The following is a 19,316-nucleotide window of genomic DNA, read 5'->3' on the forward strand; positions in this document are numbered from 1 at the left end:
ATGATAGGTTGATGAGGATGATGATTGATAAATTGATGATGATAAGTTGATGATGATAGGTTGATGATGATAGTCCGAGTCAACCCAAAACCAGGATCTGGACTCCGCAAGCCTTCCATACGCAATCCGCTCGCTCTACCGCTGTGCCACTTGGCCAGATCTGCACTATAATTATATTAATTATATTTTACTCTTTGGTTCTTTCGATAAAGTCACGTAGATATAAAATAAAACAAAAATAAATCACGACGTTTGTGTTGCGCCCGAAACGTCGTAATTTATGAATTCCTGCATTCACGAAAGCTTCAAATCAAGATTAAGTATCTTATATTCATGATAATTATATTAATTATATTAATATAATACTATTTAAAAATTATAATATAATTACATTATATTATTTTAATATAATATATAATATAATTAATTACATTACACTAATGTGCATTATATTATAATTAAATTAAATGCATTACTTATATTTATTTTCACGAATCATATTATTTCATTGTATTCAATCGACCCAGCTACCAACTGCGTGTGTTGTTAATTGCTGCGTGCGTTCACTGCTGCGTTTTCACTGCTGCGTGTTCACTGCTGCGCGTGTCCACCGCTGCTCATTTCGTCATCAGCGCAATCGGCATTGCCGAGTTCAGTTTGAACACGCAGTAAGGGCTTTCGCGACCAATATTATACGAAATAAAGGAGGAGGGGGGGGGGGGTTTGGGTTAGATCGCGTAAAGTATAAAAGTGCCGTCAACCTGACACCACCGCCCGACATAGGCAATCAGTGTGGGTTGGCACGTGAACAAAACTTGCCGATTAGTTCCTACTTCAGCACAGCGGTTGTTGTTGGAGAGCGAATCCACAACCAGCTTCATCAGGCGATTTGCCAGAATTAAGTAGTAGAAAGAGAAAAAGACTCCAAAGCACTGTGATCTCCTTCTTGTTCTAGATTTGAAGCTTTCGTGACTGCAAGGATTCATACTCTTAGGTTTTTTTCGGTAAAGTCACGTAGGTAAAAAATAAATAATATAAATAAATAATAATAATAAATAATAATAATAGAATAAATAATAGAAATAAAATAATAAATCACGACGTTTCGGAGGCAACACAAGCTTCCGTCTTCAGGTGGCATCTCTTGAGGAAGGCCAGCGTATCGAGAAGCTGTGACTTCTTGTCTCGTTGTCTGTTAAAAGCTCTAACAGATAGGTGAAATTCCTCCCCGTATATCACGTTTTTCCCGCACACCTAGACACACGGTCGGCATCTCTCAGCCACATCTTCTACGCGTCGGTGACTTGCGGACACTCACGAGCGAGCTGGCCCCTTTGTTGGAACACGATAACTGCTCCTCGTGACTGCAGGGCTTCATCTTCTTGATTCTTTCGGTAAAGTCACGTAGAATGGAAATAATAAAATGATAAAAATGAAACCTATTATATTACTTTATTATGTTTTATTTTTATTATTTTATTATTTCCATTCTACGTGACTTTACCGAAAGAACCAAGGAGACGATAACTGCTTTGCCAAAACATTGGAGATCGGAAGGCCCCAAGTGAATGGATGTTAAGAAGCTATTCGGTGATTTTTGTTGTTGTTGTTGTACTCTGCTATTGAACTTCGGGCATGAAATAGTTCGTGTCCTTGCGGTGGATTCGCCGAGAATTGTTATCGTCCTACACCTGCCAGGTGGCCAGCACGCAGTAGGGCAGAAACAGAGCATTATTATCATTATCAGTATTATCCTTATTAGTATTATCATAATTAGTATCATTTCAAGTATCATTGTTATCATTATTCTAATTCTTATTATTACTATAATTTTTATTTTCATTTTCATTATTATCATCAGTATTATGATCATGATTTTCATTATTATTTTCATTGTTATCATTATTATTTTCATTATCAGTATTATCGTCATTGTTATCATTGTTATCGCCATCATTATGTGGCGATGCCACTGTGGTGTAGTGGTCGGTGCACCGCACTTGGCAATGCAGTGGTCGCCGGTTCGATTCCATCTCGTGGCGCGGCAATTTAAACGATGCCGCAGGTTTCTTAACCCCCCCTCCCCCACTGCCTCTACCCTCCCGGCAGCGCAGAATGGGTTTCTCTGGGTTAGTCGACAGGCGTGTCGTGGGTTAAAGTTTAAGTCTATCGAGCTCCCTGTGGTGGAGGTCGATTCCGTCAACATTGGCGTGAGCTGCAACAGCGGCGTATCCACAAACACGCAACAATCTTGATTTGAAGCTTTCGTGACTGCAGGAATCCATACTCTTTGGTTCTTTCGGTAAAGTCACGTAGGTATAAAATAAAATAAATCACGACGCTTGTGTTGCGCCTGGAACGTCGTGATTTATTTAATATTTTATATTTTATTTAATACCTACGTGACTTTACCGAAAGAACCAAAGAGTACGCAAGCGCTGAAAAAAGAGTAAAAGTATTTCTGCGATCAGAAAGAGTAAATAGCAAAAAGTCAATGTTCGTCACCTCAACAGCCATCATACGTGGGTTGCAACCCCCACATGCGATGGTCCCAACAGGGCTCTAGTCACTCCACTGCTACCCGGCGGCCTCCCCCTTCGGGGGGTGGATCAGGACCGGACATCCACGAAGGAGGAGAGGCTTCACACCTCTATCGGATTCCTCCGGCACGAATGAAAGATTCTGATGCTGGTTCAGACGTCGTTCTCCACCGATGTCGGCTGCGGGCCCGAATTCAAACTCGGGGGGCTTCGTAGCGCAGTGCCCTGAACCATGGCCAGCCACCCAGTGCCGGTTTATCCTTGTAGCAAAAGTAGCTACTTATGTAATAGCTACTACATATGTAGCTGGGTCGATTGAATAACACATTCCTGCGGAGGGAGCTGGTAGGAACGTTGGGTTGCTCGGTCAATGACCAGGGTCAACGGCGGCGTGGTGTATTCCGCAAATATGGCCGACTGTGAGGGCGGGCACGAGCCGGCGTGAGTAGGTTAAACGTTGAGTTTTATAAGGGCACCACGGGGTGACCAGCCCCTCCCCACCCAGCCCCTCCCACCCAGCCCCACCCACCCAGCCCCTACCCACCCTCCCCTCTCCACCCTCCCCGCCTAGCCCCTTTCCACCCTCCCCTCTCCACCCTCCCTTCTCCACCCAGCCCCACCCCTCACATTTTTGGATTCACGACGGACGGACGGACGGACGGACGGACACAACAATCCCCTGTGGGCTGGTGGAACCAGGTGGTTCCTACCAGTATAATGTGAACGAAGTTGTGGCCTCCGGTGGCTGGAGGGCTCACGTGAACCCACTGCGTTCAAAATTTAACAGGGTGCTTCAATAAATGTTAACACTTATATGGGACTATCGTTCTTAAATGGGAAAAGAACGGATAATAACTCCCCTAACGTGATAACAAATCTAATGTTAATAGCTTCAATAAGTCAAAGAGTCTCCCACTTGTTCGCCATGGGGGCAGCACATGTATTGTGTTGTTGTTGCAAAATCTCAGAAACGTAAAAAAAAATTTGAACCACCCTCTATATACTCTCCAAACTCCATCAATCAGTACACACGTGATTAGAGATGGAGGTGGCCTAAGATTAAGATTTCAAAGGGCAGAGGTGCAGCCCTGCAATTTCTTGCTCACGCTACTGCTAGCGGAAGTCCCTCCTGCAGAGAACCCCTCTCGAGAGTACTTTGGTCTACTCCTCCACGCTGGAAGCGGTGGTCATACCCTCGCTTCGTGCCCCACCATGCGTACGTATGATGCGCCCGATCAACTGTACAATGTTGAACTTCTTCTTGGTTCTTTCGGTAAAGTCCTGTTCTCCACCTGAGGACGGCTGCTTGCGTTGTGGCCGAAACGTCGTGAGAATGATTTTATTATGTTCTATTTGTATTATTTTATTATTTCCATTCTACGTGACTTTACCGAAAGAACCAAGAAGATGAATCCCTGCAGTCACGAAAGCTTTAAATCGAAATGTTGAACTTCTTTCGCGCCGTACGTAGCCAACCGCGCTAATTTGAGGTGCGGGAACCCATGCTGTGTGGACAGGTGGGAGGGCGAAGGGGGGGGGGGGGAAGAAATTTAATAAACCTGCACCATCAACTACCAACGCTCTTGATTGCAAGTTGAATATTCTGGACATCTTTAAAAAAAAAAAACGAAAAGAGCTTCAGAGCTCATTGGATTCCTCCGGTCTAAATTAAGCTTCTGTATCCCGATAGGTATGGTCTGTGTAAAATGTGGCAATCGTACGCAGAACGCCGTGCGGGTCTCCGTGGGGTACAAATGTGACAGCGTAGAAGTTACGACACAGCAGGACGATGAATTTTGCCCGAGTTGCCTTCCGTCTCGCGGTTACCCGTGACCGCCTGTCCGCGCGCGTAAGCGTCTGCCCATCCAGGCACAGTAATTAGGTTTTTACCCTTCATCTGGTCCAACACCATGTGAGACTAGGCTCTAAGAAAAGCTGTCTCGGGTGTGGACCAATCAACTTGAAGGACAGTGCATATCATTATCAGAGTTAAATTCCTCTTGATATGCAAATTCCTTTGTCAAGGCGCTCTTCCCCCTCCAACCCAGCTTAAATATACGCTGCCAAGCCTGGTGGTGTTCATTCAGACGCTGTCTTTCCGACAGACCTGTTCTTCACCTGAGGACGGCTGCTTGCTTTGTGGCCGAAACGTCGTGAGAATCATTTAATTGTTTTATTTTTATTATTTGATTATTTCCCTTCTACGTGACTTTACCGAAAGAATCAAGAAGATGAATCCCTGCAGTCACGAAAGCTTTAAATCGAAAATTTTCAGAGTTGTTTCTTTTTTGTTTGCATTTTGACTGCTTGTGTTGTGGTTATTGCAAACATGATCCCTTGTATAAAGGTGTCAGTTTTGTACCAGTTGAAAGGGTAAAAACACATTACTCTATTTTGCCACTGGTAAAGGAGATGTCTCATAGCATCCAGGCACAGTCGAGACTAAGCTCGGAGCGAGCTTTCAGAGATCCGAAGAGAATCGGGTGCATTCCCTGTGGTTTGGTCATCGGCTGTGAGGAAGTTGCATCCTGTCGTACCGACGCGCTGCCAAGCTCACTGCACCAGACAAACTGAGGGCTTTGTACCCACGGGGCGCCTGACATTGATCAGGGCACCTGCCTGGACAAGCCTCGCTGACATGGCCTGACAGCCAACATTAACCAATGTTATTCCCTCGCAAGCAAGCATCGGGCAAGGCTTGTCACGTGACTTTCGACCAACTCGCTTCGCCGTGATACAGAGCGATGCTGCGAAGCGTATTGATTCGTTGAATGAATGGAAAAGCTGATACAAACTGGCATTGCTAGTTTTTTTCTGAAGAATTCACCTTAACCTGCGTCTATAAGTGACGTCTTGCTTCGTGTGAACATTGAGGGATTGATGCTCATCTCCTGTTAACAGCCCTGAGCCAGTGGTAGAAATGCCTAAGTCCGATGGCGGGGGATGAGTCTGTCCATAGAACAATCACTGTTGACTTCCCCACAATGTGGTACTGGTTTTGTCGACCCAGGAAGGATGATGGGCGCCACTGTGGTGCGATGTTAATGACCTCACCGAGTATACAGGAGGTCGTGGGTTCGAGGTTATTGGGTTCGATCCCGACCCTGACACCTGTTGTATATTTGGAGTTTGCGTGTCTCCCTCCCTGTGACCGCGTGGATTTTTCTCCAGGGCCCAGCGGTTTTTCCCTCCACATTTAGAATGAACGTCGCACTGTTGAGCTATCATTTCATGTGGCCAGGTCGCTTCTGAAAAAGAGCGAGACACCTCAGTGTGCCTTACCATGATGAGATAAAAAAACACATTCATGCAGAGGGAGCTGGTAGGAACGTTGGGTTGCTCGGTCAATTGCCAGGGTCAACGGCGGCGTGTTATATTCCGCAGATATGCCGACTGTGAGGGCGGGCACAAGCCGGCGTGAGTAGGTTAAACGTTGAGTTTTATAAGGACACCACGGGGTGACCAGCCCCTCCCCACCCAGCCCCACCCCTCCCACCCCCCACCCAGCCCCACCCTCCCCACCCAGCCCCTCCCCACCCTCCCCACCCAGCCCCTCCCCACCCTCTCCACCCAGTCCCACCCTCCCCACCCAGCCCCTCCCCACCCTCCCCTCCCCACCCAGCCCCTCCCTCCCACCCAGCCCCTCCCTGCATGACGGACGGACACAATAATCCCCTGTGGGCTGGTGTAACTAGGAGGTTCCTACCAGTAAAAGTTTTAATCTTGACTTAAAGCTTTCGTGACTGCAGGAATTCATATGTATGGGTCTTTCGGTAAAGTCACGTAGAAAGGTTAAAAAAACATATCTACTTTAGGTTCAAAGAACCTATCTACGTGACTTTACCGAAAGACCCGAGAATAAAAAAGATTTTCGTTTTTAATGGGTTGAGTCGACCCCAAACAGGCGTTGAACTCACGACCTTTCTGATCGCGAGTCTCTTGCTCTACCGCTGAGCCGATTGCAACGTAAAACTCACGCGATAAGTTTTTTTCCCGTTTTTCTAAACGTTTTCACGATCGTATCGTTACTCGCTTGAATTCTCTACAAAGTTGTATTTCCTGACAACACGTTTATGAAGTAACAACCTCAGTATTTGCAGTACCGTATAAGTTACGAGTAAATTAATATCAAATGTTTACTCAGTGTTTGCCAAATGGCGTTTTGGCACATTTGACAAGACAGTGCGGTGATTACATGATGTAATATTTTTTAGAAGCAAGACCCTCTTTGACTTAATGAGAATTCCGTGTGATTGACAGTGTGGGCATTGATACGTTAATTTACTTTGTCGGTTAGGCCACGGTGTGATGCGGCCAAAGTTATGTCACAGCACCCGGGCGCAGCCAAACAAAGTTTAATTGTTACTTGTGTAGTGAGTTCAAGGAGACGTAGACGACGTAGTCGGAGACACATTTATTTACACACCGGGGGAATAACACAGCTCTTGAAGGGGTAGCGGCCCCTTCACCAGTCTAACAGGGAGACACCCTTAGCGCTAGCCCGGCTAGTCTGCTCCCGTGGTCCTCCACTAGAGAGTTAGGGGAGGCTAGCTGATCCAGCCCTGGTCAAGCTCGGATCTCGGCACCCTTAGCCAACCAGGCCGACTCTTACAAGAGCATCGGCTCTGGGCTCTCAGGGCCGCGCCACTGGCTTGCCCTGGTCGGTCCTTAGAAGGACAGCGAGCCAGGGGAGTCCCAGGGCCTATTCTGCTGGTCTTCGCTCTTCGCTGGTTAAGCTCCGATACTCGACCCCGAGCCCCCCGGCTCCCCGCCTTATATAGCAGCTCCCCCCCGAGGGGTGGGGCTGTGGGGGACCACAGCGCCACCACAGCCCCCCAGGGCTAACCGTTGCGGACGTTGATGTAGGCACCCTTACGCGTGCGGGCGCAACCACCCCTTGTGTGTTTGTTTGCACACCCGTAACACCCCTACACTTGTACAGAATCAGAATCAGACTCTTTTTGTTTCCGCCCCCCGCAAGCAAAGCCCGGCTAAACCGAGAAGCTAATTTCTCAGTGGCGTCTCTCGGCAGGCAGGCAACGTCAAAGTATTCCGCAGTTACAGATTTTAATTTTTTAAACAGACAAACTTAATGAGAGCAATTATATTCTTTTGGTCTTTCGGTAAAGTCACGTAGATAGGTTACAAAAAACTTTACAAAAAGCTACGACGTTTCGATCGCAACACAAGCGGTCGTCATCAGGAGGAGAAAAAAAGAGGGGTTAGCCCAGACATAACAGTCAACACCCTACCTGGTTGATTACGTTCTTCCTGAGAATGCTAAATTTAAGAGAGAGATAAAACACAGAACCAGAGACATATAGACACTCTGTGTGCCTATGTACGTCTCTCTCTATGTATCTCTGTGATATCTGTCTCTGCTTATATGTCTGTTTATATGTCTCTGGTTCTGTGTTTTATCTCTCTCTCAAATTTAGCATTCTCAGGAAGAACGTAATCAACCAGGTAGGGTGTTGACTGTTATGTTATCCGACTCTCTGTTGTATTACATTACATTTCTAAGTATACTAGATTTGTGTTTCTATTTCATTTATACCTGATGATGATTGCTTGTGTTGCAATTGAAACGTCGTATGCTAGTATTTAATTAATTATTTTCTCTTTATACGTGACTTTACCGAAAGAACCAAAGAGTAATTCCTGCAGTCACGAAAGCTCCAAATTAAGTGGGAGTTAGCCTCTCAAGGTAAACTGTTTATAAACAGTTTATAAACAGAAAGACCCAAATAATACGAATTCCTGCAGTCACGAAAGCTTTAAGTCGAGAGCAATTATGTTGTAAAATTACATGATTTAGTGTAACACCCAAATATGGAACGCCTTGCAACTTGAAATCAGCCAGAGTCGGTAGATAGATTCAAGTCTGCTTTGAAACCCATCTCTTTAAAGTGGCCTTCCCTCTTTAGACTTGGGGTCCTATGATGGAATGCGCATTATACATTTGAATTATTATTCTAAGAGAGTCTGTTTACATGAGGACAGAGATGGCAGAATGGAGATGCCAAGAGATGAAGCTAGGGTGGTTCCAAACACTTTGGGGCAGCTTCGTGAAATACTTTTGATCCAAATTGTGCGTGAAATATAGCAATGATCAATAGACGAGTGTTTTAACGCACCGATAACACTGGTCAACATACTTTTTCTGGCATAAGGTATTCCAACGGTTTTAAGGTAATTTTGGGGTGCTGATTCCAAATCTGGCATCAGTTTTTGTCTATCACATCAGGCTTTTGAGATATCAAATATTGCATTTTCAATAAAAACTGCAGACGAAAAATATTAAATAAATGTGGATATCTACATAAAATGATATTATAAACACGCTATCCTAAAAATACAGCACCATATTTTAACACTAAAGCAGTCACTGACTCGCAACAACTTGCAATCATAAGTGACAGATTTAATTTCGGATAAAATCAATGAAAATGGGGTATGCCGATAGCATAAAATGAGATGTGATAGAGCAAATTTGAGATCAGATTTGGAATCAGCACCCTGAAATTAGTCTAAAACAGCTGCAAAAGTCCAGGCCAGAAAAACATAAATTTTGTTGTTGACCAGTGTTATTCTTGTTTCAGCTCAACAACAGGTTGAAGAATAATTCTTGCCATCGAATGTACCAGTGAGCTGCTGCGTTTTGCTGCAAACTGCGCCAAACATCTTCAGAACATACAAATCAGGACAGGAAGTCGGGACGACACTGACATGACACTGACTTCCCGGCTTCTGTCTTGAAGGTGGCACTGCTAAAATTAATACCTCTTTCTGACAAGTCTTGAGTGCTGTAGAGGAAGGTCCTGGCCGCAGGAATGTGGAATTTCCACCGCCTGTTCGGGACCACCCAAACACACCGAGAACGCATTGACTCATACTTTCGCAACGGCCCACGACTGAGCCACATCAGTCGCGGATCGAAACCGCGCAACGGTTCCGGTTTGCGAATTCAGTTGCACGCAACCCGCTTGCGCAACCGGTTGCTCAGGCGTGGCGTAACGCCGAGGTGAGCACGGTTGGCTACGTACGGTGCGAAACGGCCCAGGCCATCGGAATGTGGAATTTCCACTGCTTGTTCGGGACCACCCAACGCATCGAGAACGCATTGACTCCTGCCTTTGCAATGGTCCACGACTGAGCCATGGCTCCTCCCACCTTCAACCAGTATATACATACAAGGACTGTTTTCTTGGAATTTCTCTTTACTTGATACAGCTATCGTGCTGTGACGGTTCCACCTGAAGACGGAAGCTTGTGTTGCCTCCGAAACGTCGTGATTTTTTATTTTATTTTTATTATACTTTTATTAATTTTAGTTGTAATTTTTTACCTACGTGACTTTACCGAAAAAACCAAAGAATATGAATCCTTGCGGTCACGAAAGCTTCAAATCTAGAATCGATGTTTCCAAGTTGCGACCCGCTTGCGCAACCGGTTTCTCCGGCGAGGCGTAACGCCGACCCCTCCGTTTCTCCCTCTTTGTCTCTCTCTCGCCGTGCAGGACTTCGTGTCGGAGATGCTCGCCGTCGGCGGCTGCCCTCGCGACCGCCTCCCGTGGCCTCACCAGGAGGCCAGAGTCGATTACCTGCCTCGTGGGGGCTACCACGGCCTGCACGCGATGCCCCCATCATGTCCTGCCCACCGGCCCCGCTGCCCCTCCGCGCCCGCGCCCTGCCACCTCGCGCCCCCCTCCTACGCGCTGCCCGCTGGGATGTCGTCCGTCGCTCAGTCGAGAGCCGGGGTCATACGCATGGTGGGGCGAAGAGTCAAGGACGAAATGGTGAGTGGGTGAGTGTGCGCGTGCGTGTGTGTGTGTGTCTTGTCAGTAACACACACGGTGGTGTCGTGGGGGGCATATTGGGAGAAGGGGGGGGGGAGATACTCCCCCCCCCCCTCTCCCAATGTAACCACCACTGAATATGTATATATACTATATTACGAATGTACTGAACTTCTTTAGATCTGCTTTTTTGTGTTTCGTTTGTTGTCCTTCCTCCGCAACCGCCGACTAGCATGCTTGGCGACATACGGTGTGAAAAAAGTTCAACACACACACACTTTATGTTTAGTTTGTTGTCCATCCCCCCCCGCACCTCCGATTGGCACCGTTCCATATGTACGGCGCAAAAGAAGTTCCACATACATACGTACAGCCTTGACGTGTTAAAAAAAGACGATCGGTGTCCTATCCACTCGGCTACAGCTCCTCCACACCAGAGCAGCTGCGTTTTTCCTAATTAATATCTGACGTGTGGTCTGAACTAGGACTGAACGATTAATCGATTTCAAATCGAAATCGCAATTTGAAACAATGCGATTAGCAAGTCGCAAAGGCTGCGATTTTGAGCGATTTTATTACTTAACAATTGTTCTATGTTTGATTGCTGTATTTCAGTAAAAAAAAATAATACATGTTGGACCCATATCTAACAGAGAGGGCCCTTGCCGATAAACACCTGGCAGTTCACCGGTATCAGTTTAAGGGAGGCTGGCTCTGCTGATGAGTGTCGAAACTGGTCCAGAGTTCGATTGTGTATGAAGACAACGCTGCTGAAAAGTTCACTCCTCGAAAACCGCGTCGTGGCCAATGCGGCGTGTAATAAGTATAACCCGTAAAAACAAAGTTTTTCACTATAAATCCTTTATATGCGTGGCGGCTAGAGTCCTCTCGTCCTCTGGCTTGAGATGGCTGCCACCTATGGGTCAGATGATTGTCTGGCAGCATTAAACAATTGGTAATTAAATATTTAATTTTTCTTCCCTAAACAGTGTAAAATTTTGGAAAAAAATGTTTTCACGAAAATGTATTGTCACGCACAACGAGTCTGTGTGCAAAATGTCAGCTCGATTGGATAACGGGAAGTGGGTTAAAAAACGAGCGAAAGATTTGCACGGTCCTAAGCAAGCAAGCGAACTTAATATAAAGGATTTAAAAAAATAGATTTTTTTAAATATAAAAAATAATACTGAATCCCTTGAAGCGGCATTAACATTCTTATTAGGCGTGTAACTCTTCGTCGATTAAAATTGGTTATCTTAACGGGTCAGTTATCTGGTTGAACAAGACGCACATTATTAATTCGTGTGTTTTCTTGAGCACTGTTACTGTGACAGGGGCCACAATTCCACAGGGCAACTGTTCTATTACATTTTCGCACACGAGGTACTCAATTTATTAACCACAGATTCCTGATGGGCTGAGTCATCGCCTTGCGAGGATTTGAACTCGCAACGCTCATAACTGTGGGCATCCGCGTTCTGACCACAATGCCACTCGCCAGGATTTTTTATGAAAGTACTGGATTCTCGTATTAGTACTGTCATAGGAATCCTTAATAACCGCAGGTGTTTTTAGTTACTGAAGCATCTTTCCGAGAACAACCACGCAGCAGGCGGTTAAACAAGAGGCAATAAATTGTAGTAGTAGCAATAATAATAAGAAATCTAAATGAATGGGTGTGGACAAAAAAGCCTCGCCCAATTTAAGGAATTTCTGGAAGAGCAGCAAGCCACGCTGGGGGCGAAGGGGTGGGGGTTGATGAGGTAGGCCAAGGCTTCCCTGGGGGGGGGGGGGGCGGTTTTATTGAGGGGGGCTAGATTTGGCAACCGTTGATGGCTTGGAGGACCCAGAGAAAAATCCACAGGGGTCAGGGTAGGGATCCAAGCCACGACCTCCTCCATGAATGCACGTGTGTATTTTGAACTTCTTTCGCACCGTAAGCAGCCAACCGTGCTAACACCAGATGAGGCAGTTAACATCTCGCCACCTCGCCGCTCCAGAAGAGCTTCATAGCTCATCGGATTACTCCGGACTTAAATAAAGATTCAGATTTTGTCTTGATTTTAAGCTTTCGTGACTGCAGGAATCCATACTCTTTGGTTCTTTCGGTAATGTCACGTAGGTAGAAAAATAATAGATCACGACGTTTCGATCGCAGCACAAGCAATCGTCATCAGGTGGGACAACCACAGCAAGAAAAACTGCTCATCAAATTCCTCCGGCCTTAAATAAAGATTCAGATTCTTTATTGATTTGAAGCTTTCGTGACTGCAGGAATCCACACTCTTTGTTTCTTTCGGTAAAGTCACGTAGGTAGAAAAAGAATAGATCACGACGTTTCGATCGCAACACAAGCAATCGTCTTCAGCAGTTTTTTTCTCGCTGTGGTTGTCCCACCTGATGACGATCGCTTGCGTTGCGATCGAAACGTCGTGATCTAATTATTTTTCTACCTACGTGACTTTACCGACAGAACCAAAGAGTATTCAGAGTCTTATTTTATTTTATTTTACTTTTATTAATTTTAATTTTTTACCTACGTGACTTTACCGAAAACACCTAAGAATATGAACCCTTGCAGTCACGAAAGCTTCAAATCTAAAATTCAGAGTTTGATTCAATTTCCGCCACGCCCTCTTTGTTAGCCTGCCCAGTCCAGCTGCCCTCCCCTCCTCCTCCACCGACCCAGCCTCTGGATCCTGGTGCGATTGAACCGCTTTGCACGCTTCTCAATGGCTCCCCAAACTGCCCCGTGAGCGAGCCCTCTCTCGGCGAGCCGTCTCTGTGACTCACCTCCGTGTTGATTTACCACTTCCTCTCAAGCCTCAGACTATCTAGACCGGCGACCGGCTAAGCACATGCGCGTGTGTGTGTGTGCAGGTTTTGATTACTGAGCACCTTTGAAGCGTAACTAAACCTCTGCCCCCCCCCTCCACCGTCCACTCTCCTCCCCTGAAGATCAACTTACAAGATAGCATGACCACTTCCCTCTCGGTCCACGTTCCTGGATTTCTATTTTGTATTGACGTGAAAATAAAAGTCTCACCGCTCTCTTTTGTAATCGTGATAATTTACTTACTTATCCAAGAAAGCCACAGTGGACTCTTTCGTTTTATTGTTTCAGTAGGGTCCTGCCTGCATTGGGGTTTTATTTGAAGACGTTTTCGGCCAATTAGTGAGTGTTTTATTATATTATTGAAATTATGAATAATAATTTAAATTATTATTTCTTATTTAAATTTTTACTTTAATTATTTTTTCTACGGGACTTCACCGAAAGAAACAAGAACATGAATTCCTGCGGTCACGAACGTTTCAAGTCAAAATGTTTTATTATACGTGTGGGAGAAAAAACCCGGAGCACTGCCGAGAAAAACCAGAGGGGGGCAACGCTCTATCCCCCCCTTCCCTACGCAGATGTAAAGAGATGGCGATCGGTACACCGTACCATGCCGCCTTCTCCTGGCGAGACGTGGGGGTATGGCGACCTCCCAGAAAGTCGACGGGCAAAGGGGGAGTTTCACAACAGTTCGCGCGGTGATCCAGCAACCCTCGCTGCCTCCGCAGTGCTGGATTACGGGCAGCCACTTGCGTAGCCACCGCGGGCGTTCGTGCCGGCAAGCGACGGTGGCTATGCTGGACGTCTGTGGCACGGCCCATGAATGGTATCGACATCTGTTCTCGGCCTCCACGAGGTTCAACTCGGGATGAAATCATTACCCCGAAGTGTCTGTCCGTCAGCATAGCGCTCGGAAGACAAAGGGGAAGCCGAGCATGGTGTGCCCATTGCGCTTTCTAATTGACTGTCTTGCCAGCCGTAATATTTGCTCGTTTGCGGCACTTTTCACAGCTAATTGCAAAGGGTAACCGGGACGAAAAGAAAATAATCATCACAATGGCTACGTTTAGCGGTGGTGGACGAGTGCAAATTTAAAAAAAATTACTTGCGACATTTACAATTAACACTGCCGGATAACGGAAGGCAGTGTTAATGACAAATGAGGGCCGATGCACAACATTAATATCATTATAGTGTATGTTTCTGTTATAAAGCAGTACTAATGACGAATGTGACAAATATGGCGAGTTTTTTTATTTTGGTTTTTACGTGTAAATGAGATATATTTATGGCAGCAGGGTGGCTTCGATGTCAGTGTTGAGCAAGTGCCACTGAAATTCTGTGTTCGAATATTGGCGGCTCCCAATAGCTTAACCAAATTAAACACATGCGTAGCAGATTGATTGCCTTAGCCTGGTCACCGATGACTGTTATTACAAATTGAGTTTGGGTTTTTCCACTTATTGGTGGCGAAAATTCCAGTTCTGTTCATTCTATGAAAAATATACAAATATTGGCGTGACTTTCCACACGTTGAACATTTAGAATCAACATTTTCTCTGTAGCTAGCTGGGGCTGCTGGCAAAGTTGCCCCCTGAGTGTTGTGGAGAGAGGGACTCTCACTTGTATATATAGCACCGCAGTGGCGAGATGTTAGATCTCTCGCCTGGTGTGCAGGAGGTTGTGGGTTTGATCCTGACCCTGGCGATGCCTGCTGTATATTTGGAGTTTGCGTGTCTCTCTTCCCATGGTCGCGTGGATTTTTCTCCCGTAGAAGGGAACTAATAAAATGATGCAAATGAAACAATACAATTCTCACGACGTTTCGATTGCAACACAAGCAATCATCATCAGGTGTGAAAAACCACAGCAGCATCAGGTGTGAAAACCACAGCAATAACTTTTTTCAAATATTATTGCTGTGGTTTTCACACCTGATAACGATTGCTTGTGTTGCAATCGAAACATCATGAGAATTTTATTGTTTTATTGTTATTATTTTATTATTTCCCTTCTACGTGACTTTACCGAAAGAACCACGAATATGAATCCCTGCAGTCACGAAAGCTTTAAATCGAAATAAAACAGACTTCCTGTTTAACACGTGGGCTGTCGCGACCAACATCGTCCATAATACAGGTTCTCTGGGTTTGGTCGCGTAAATTTACGCAATTCTAACCCAAAAAAACAGACTTCCCGTGTGTACATGACGCGCTCGCAACACGCAGTTCGCAATGCGCCCAGGAAATTACACCACGAGCTGCAAAGATGACATTTAAGAACATGTGACAGCATTTCCAGGAATTTGACATGGTGCGATTGGATCGAGCCGTAACCAACATTTCAAACTTCTAATATATAGAATGTATAAAAATGACTCTTAAGTAAATACCCAATTTTCATGTTAGCGTCTCAATGTGCCATCATCTGAGTGAGTAAATTACTGTAATTATCACTGTTTCCTTGTGCTCTGGATTACATGTTTTCCTAGATTTTTAAACTGAAGTTGACGGTGTGTGTTTATCACCTAAAGAACACGCGGGTTGGAGTCTTGTTAGTTTACCACGTAGGCTTTCGCGACCAGTATCATTCATAATAAAGGCTTCTTTCGATGTAAAGCTTTCATGACTGCAAGGATTCATCTTCTTGGTTCTTTCGGTAAAGTCACGTAGAAGAGAAATAATAAAATAATAAAAATAAAACATAATAAAATACAATTCTCACGACGTTTCGGCCACAACGCAAGCGGAGGAGGATTGTTTTATTTTTATTATTTTATTATTTCCCTTCTACGTGACTTTACCGAAAGAACCAAGAAGATTAAAGGCTTCATTATGGAGTCTGGTTGTTCTTCAGTGCCATCCTCCGGAAAATGCTTCTCCATAGCAATACATTTCCACTTCCCGACCTAGCAGATAGAACACAACCGGCGGTGCATAGATAATCTTCCACGAGACATCTCTCCCAATTTAAAAACCGTGTGCATGATTCAATATCTCCTGCAAAATGTCTCACCAAAGCCACACGTTATTCTCCAGAGTACCAAAAAAAAACACGTTTGGTTATTTTATTTTTCTCCAAATGACTCCAAACTTTGGGATGCATCCTCCTTACCGGCGCGTCCTATAAAACTGTGGAAATCCGCCAAGCGTAATGCACGGAGTGTACAGTGCAGTACATGCGTTGGATATTTTGTCTGGGCACGTGCCATCTTACCGCATGTAACACAATAGAGGTGTCTGTGAGTCAGAGGGCAGTGTCTTTATGCCGACCTCAGCGATACGCTGCTGACACGACAGTAACACTGGCGATTTGCACGGGAAACCTGAAGTCGCTTTCCTCCCCCCCCCCCCTCCTTCGACGTCGCTTTCGAGTATGCAGGCTGCGCAACTGCAACCAGGGCCGGATTTAACGAAGGGGCTCTCGGGACCTCGGATTTTGAGGGGTTCTCAAAAATATATGGAGTTGCGCGTTACAATAGTTCGGGCCGCAATACTGCGGGCGCTGTGATACGCCCCATAGGTAATTGGATGTTTCGCAGAATGTATACGTGTCCACCTTTAGGACGACCTCTATTGACTCCCCCCGCAATGTGGTACCTATTTTATAGACCACGGAGGGATGATGGGCTGAGGCAACCGCCAACCGGGATTTGAACTCGCTGCCTTTGTGATTCGCGAGTCGCTCTCTTGCAGGCCAGATGCCGAGTCACCGCGTGTGCCGCACGGGGACAGCTGCCACTCGATGGGGGTGGGGGTGGGCAAGGTAGTGAGTGCCCTTTCAAAAATTTTTTCAGATGAGATGCGATTGAATGCGCTTGGAGAGATGCCCGGTGAGGCGCGGGGCGTCTCTATCGAAAACAAATCGTCACCATCGTTGAGCGAAGGGGTGCGAGTGAGCGTCGATAGATTAATTCATTCGCTCACCACCCCCCCTCCCGCCCCCCTCTGTGTGTGTGTGTCGGTGTTCGTGGCAGCTGAGCCCGGAGGAGATGGACAGACGGCGGCAGAGGAGGGAGCGCAACAAGGTGGCGGCCGCGCGATGCCGGAACCGGCGGCGCGAACTCACCGACAGGCTACAGGCGGTAAGCCCACGGGTAGCCTGCACGCGCCGTTAGGGGCCGTCCATAAATGACGTCACGCACCTAGGGGGGGGTGGGTTAGACATTTGTGACGATGTGTGACGATGGGGGGGGGGGGGGGGTTGAGAAATGTGACGTCACATCAAAATGCGCAACTTTAAATAAATCTAGACAACACGTTCTACTTAATTAAACAGACTTTGTAATAAATGTTTTCTCCTACAACATCAGAGTGCAGCGCCACATTAAATACGCACTACAATGACAATAGTTTAAAGCGATTTGAAGCATGTTTTATATTTTTTTTGGGGGGGCAGAGCTTAGTCATATTTGAGGGGGGGGTCTGACTTTTCGTGACGCCGTGTGACGACGGGGGGGGGGGTCAAAAATCGTCCAAAATCGCGTGACGTCATTTATGGACGGCCCCTCAGTGCAAGCGCTGTTCGCGAGCGCCTACGGAGTGCCCGGCACAGCTCGTGAGGGCGCGCGGTGTGACCGGCACCGCGCCCAGTTCGCGCCGACGTTCGCGCGCCGATTCGACGCAGGGGGAAGGCCCACGAAGGGGTGCAGATATTCTCCGCTGAGGTTGGCCGTGAGCGGGAATCGAACTCGGGATTTCGCTAATAACCACGCGGCCGCTCTCAATCGCCCGTGCGCGCGCACACGCACGCGCAGCAACGGCTTTCATTTGGCACGGAGAGGCGGTGGGGTCGGGGTGAGCGGTCAAGGCGGGTCACGGGAAAGATCTAATTGCTGAAAAAAACCGGGGATGACACGCCAATAACGCCACGTGCATGCACGGACGCACACACGAACGTGATTGCGGCATTTCCACCAACGGCTTAGCAGGGAGGGCAGCCGACGTGCGATGAGACGCCAGGCCGACATTCCGGCACCTCCGGGAGACACCGCGCATATCGTTCTGAAAACCCAAAAAGTCTTTACATTTGCAGGAGACGGACAAACTGGAGGACGAGAGGTCGGAGCTGCAGATAAAGATCGCGGAGCTGAGGAAGGAGAAGGAGCGACTGCAGTTCGTGCTCGACGCTCACGAGCACACGTGCAAGGTGTCGCCCGAGCGACCGCCGTCCCAGGCGAAACCCCACGACGCCGGACGGGGGCCCGGTCACATCAACCTCAGGAGCGGCAGCGGCGACGGCAGCGACGACAACGACGACGGCGGCAGGGAACGCGTTGCCGGAATCTCCGTCGCTGACGTCCACCACCACCACCACCACCAGCTCGGCATCGGAGGCGACAGTTTCGACGGAAAAAGTAAAGTGGCAGGCGAAGTGGCGCAGTGTTCGCGCGCTCCGCCGAGAGCGCTCGTTCGGCCCGCGCCGGGCTTGCGGACTCAAGCGGGCGGGTACGGCACCGGCAGCACCAGCAGCAGCAGCTTACGAGCTCACGCGGGACAAAAGGCCGCACGCGGCCGCCCGCGGCCGGTGCCCATGATCGCAATCTCGACGGGAGACGCGGCCGAGTCGGAGGAGCCGCTGAACACGCCCCTCGTGAGCACCACGCCGTCGCTCCTGGCGGGCGTCGGCACCGGGCCGCCGGCCAGCATGTTCACCTACCCGGCCGCGGGCGCGGGCGCCCCGGGGGGGTTCCCGGCCACGCGCCCGTACTCCGCGGGGGCCTCGGCGGACGGGGGCTGCGCGTCGGGAGAGGGCGCCACGTGCGCCACCGCCCACCGCCGCAGCAGCAGCGGCGGCGAGCAGTCGTCCTCCGAGTCGCTCAGCTCTCCCACGCTGCTCGCGCTTTAGGCACGACCTCACCACCTCCCGCTTGTGCTCTGCTGTCAGGACGGCTGGGGTTCGGCGGGGAGGGGATGGGGGAGTTGGAGGGGGGGGAGGCGCGGGCGGAAAAGGGGCAGTCTGCCCCTCGCACGAAAGAAGGGCCACCGACGACGAGTGAGTTTTTTTGTCGCCGATGGATTAGGAGGCTCCGAAAGGCGAGATCCGCCAGGGGCCTCCAGCCTCGGGCCTCCGGGAACCTCTGGGCAGCCCTGCTTGGGCTGGCTGGGCCTGTGGCTCAGCTGTGCCGGGTGGCCTCCGC

General features: G+C 47.9%; 1 protein-coding gene across 2 annotated transcripts in view; it reads left to right on the plus strand.

The window, feature by feature from the left end:
• The window catches only part of LOC144948985 (protein c-Fos-like), a 34,108-nt gene extending 15,069 nt beyond the window's left edge, over window positions 1-19,039 (plus strand). Inside the window, exons 2-4 of one of the 2 annotated variants that reach the window (XM_078878766.1) lie at window positions 10,060-10,338; window positions 17,154-17,261; window positions 18,197-19,039. In XM_078878766.1, the coding sequence (XP_078734892.1) occupies window positions 10,060-10,338; window positions 17,154-17,261; window positions 18,197-19,024 (1,215 nt within the window). In that variant the 3' untranslated portion in view covers window positions 19,025-19,039. The remainder of the gene's footprint in view (window positions 1-10,059; window positions 10,339-17,153; window positions 17,262-18,196) is intronic. The other variant, XM_078878767.1, reaches the window with a different exon arrangement.
• Window positions 19,040-19,316: the final 277 nt, after the last annotated feature.

The sequence above is a fragment of the Lampetra fluviatilis genome, chromosome 52 (genome assembly GCF_964198595.1).
Source record: "Lampetra fluviatilis chromosome 52, kcLamFluv1.1, whole genome shotgun sequence".
Lineage (NCBI taxonomy): Eukaryota > Metazoa > Chordata > Hyperoartia > Petromyzontiformes > Petromyzontidae > Lampetra > Lampetra fluviatilis.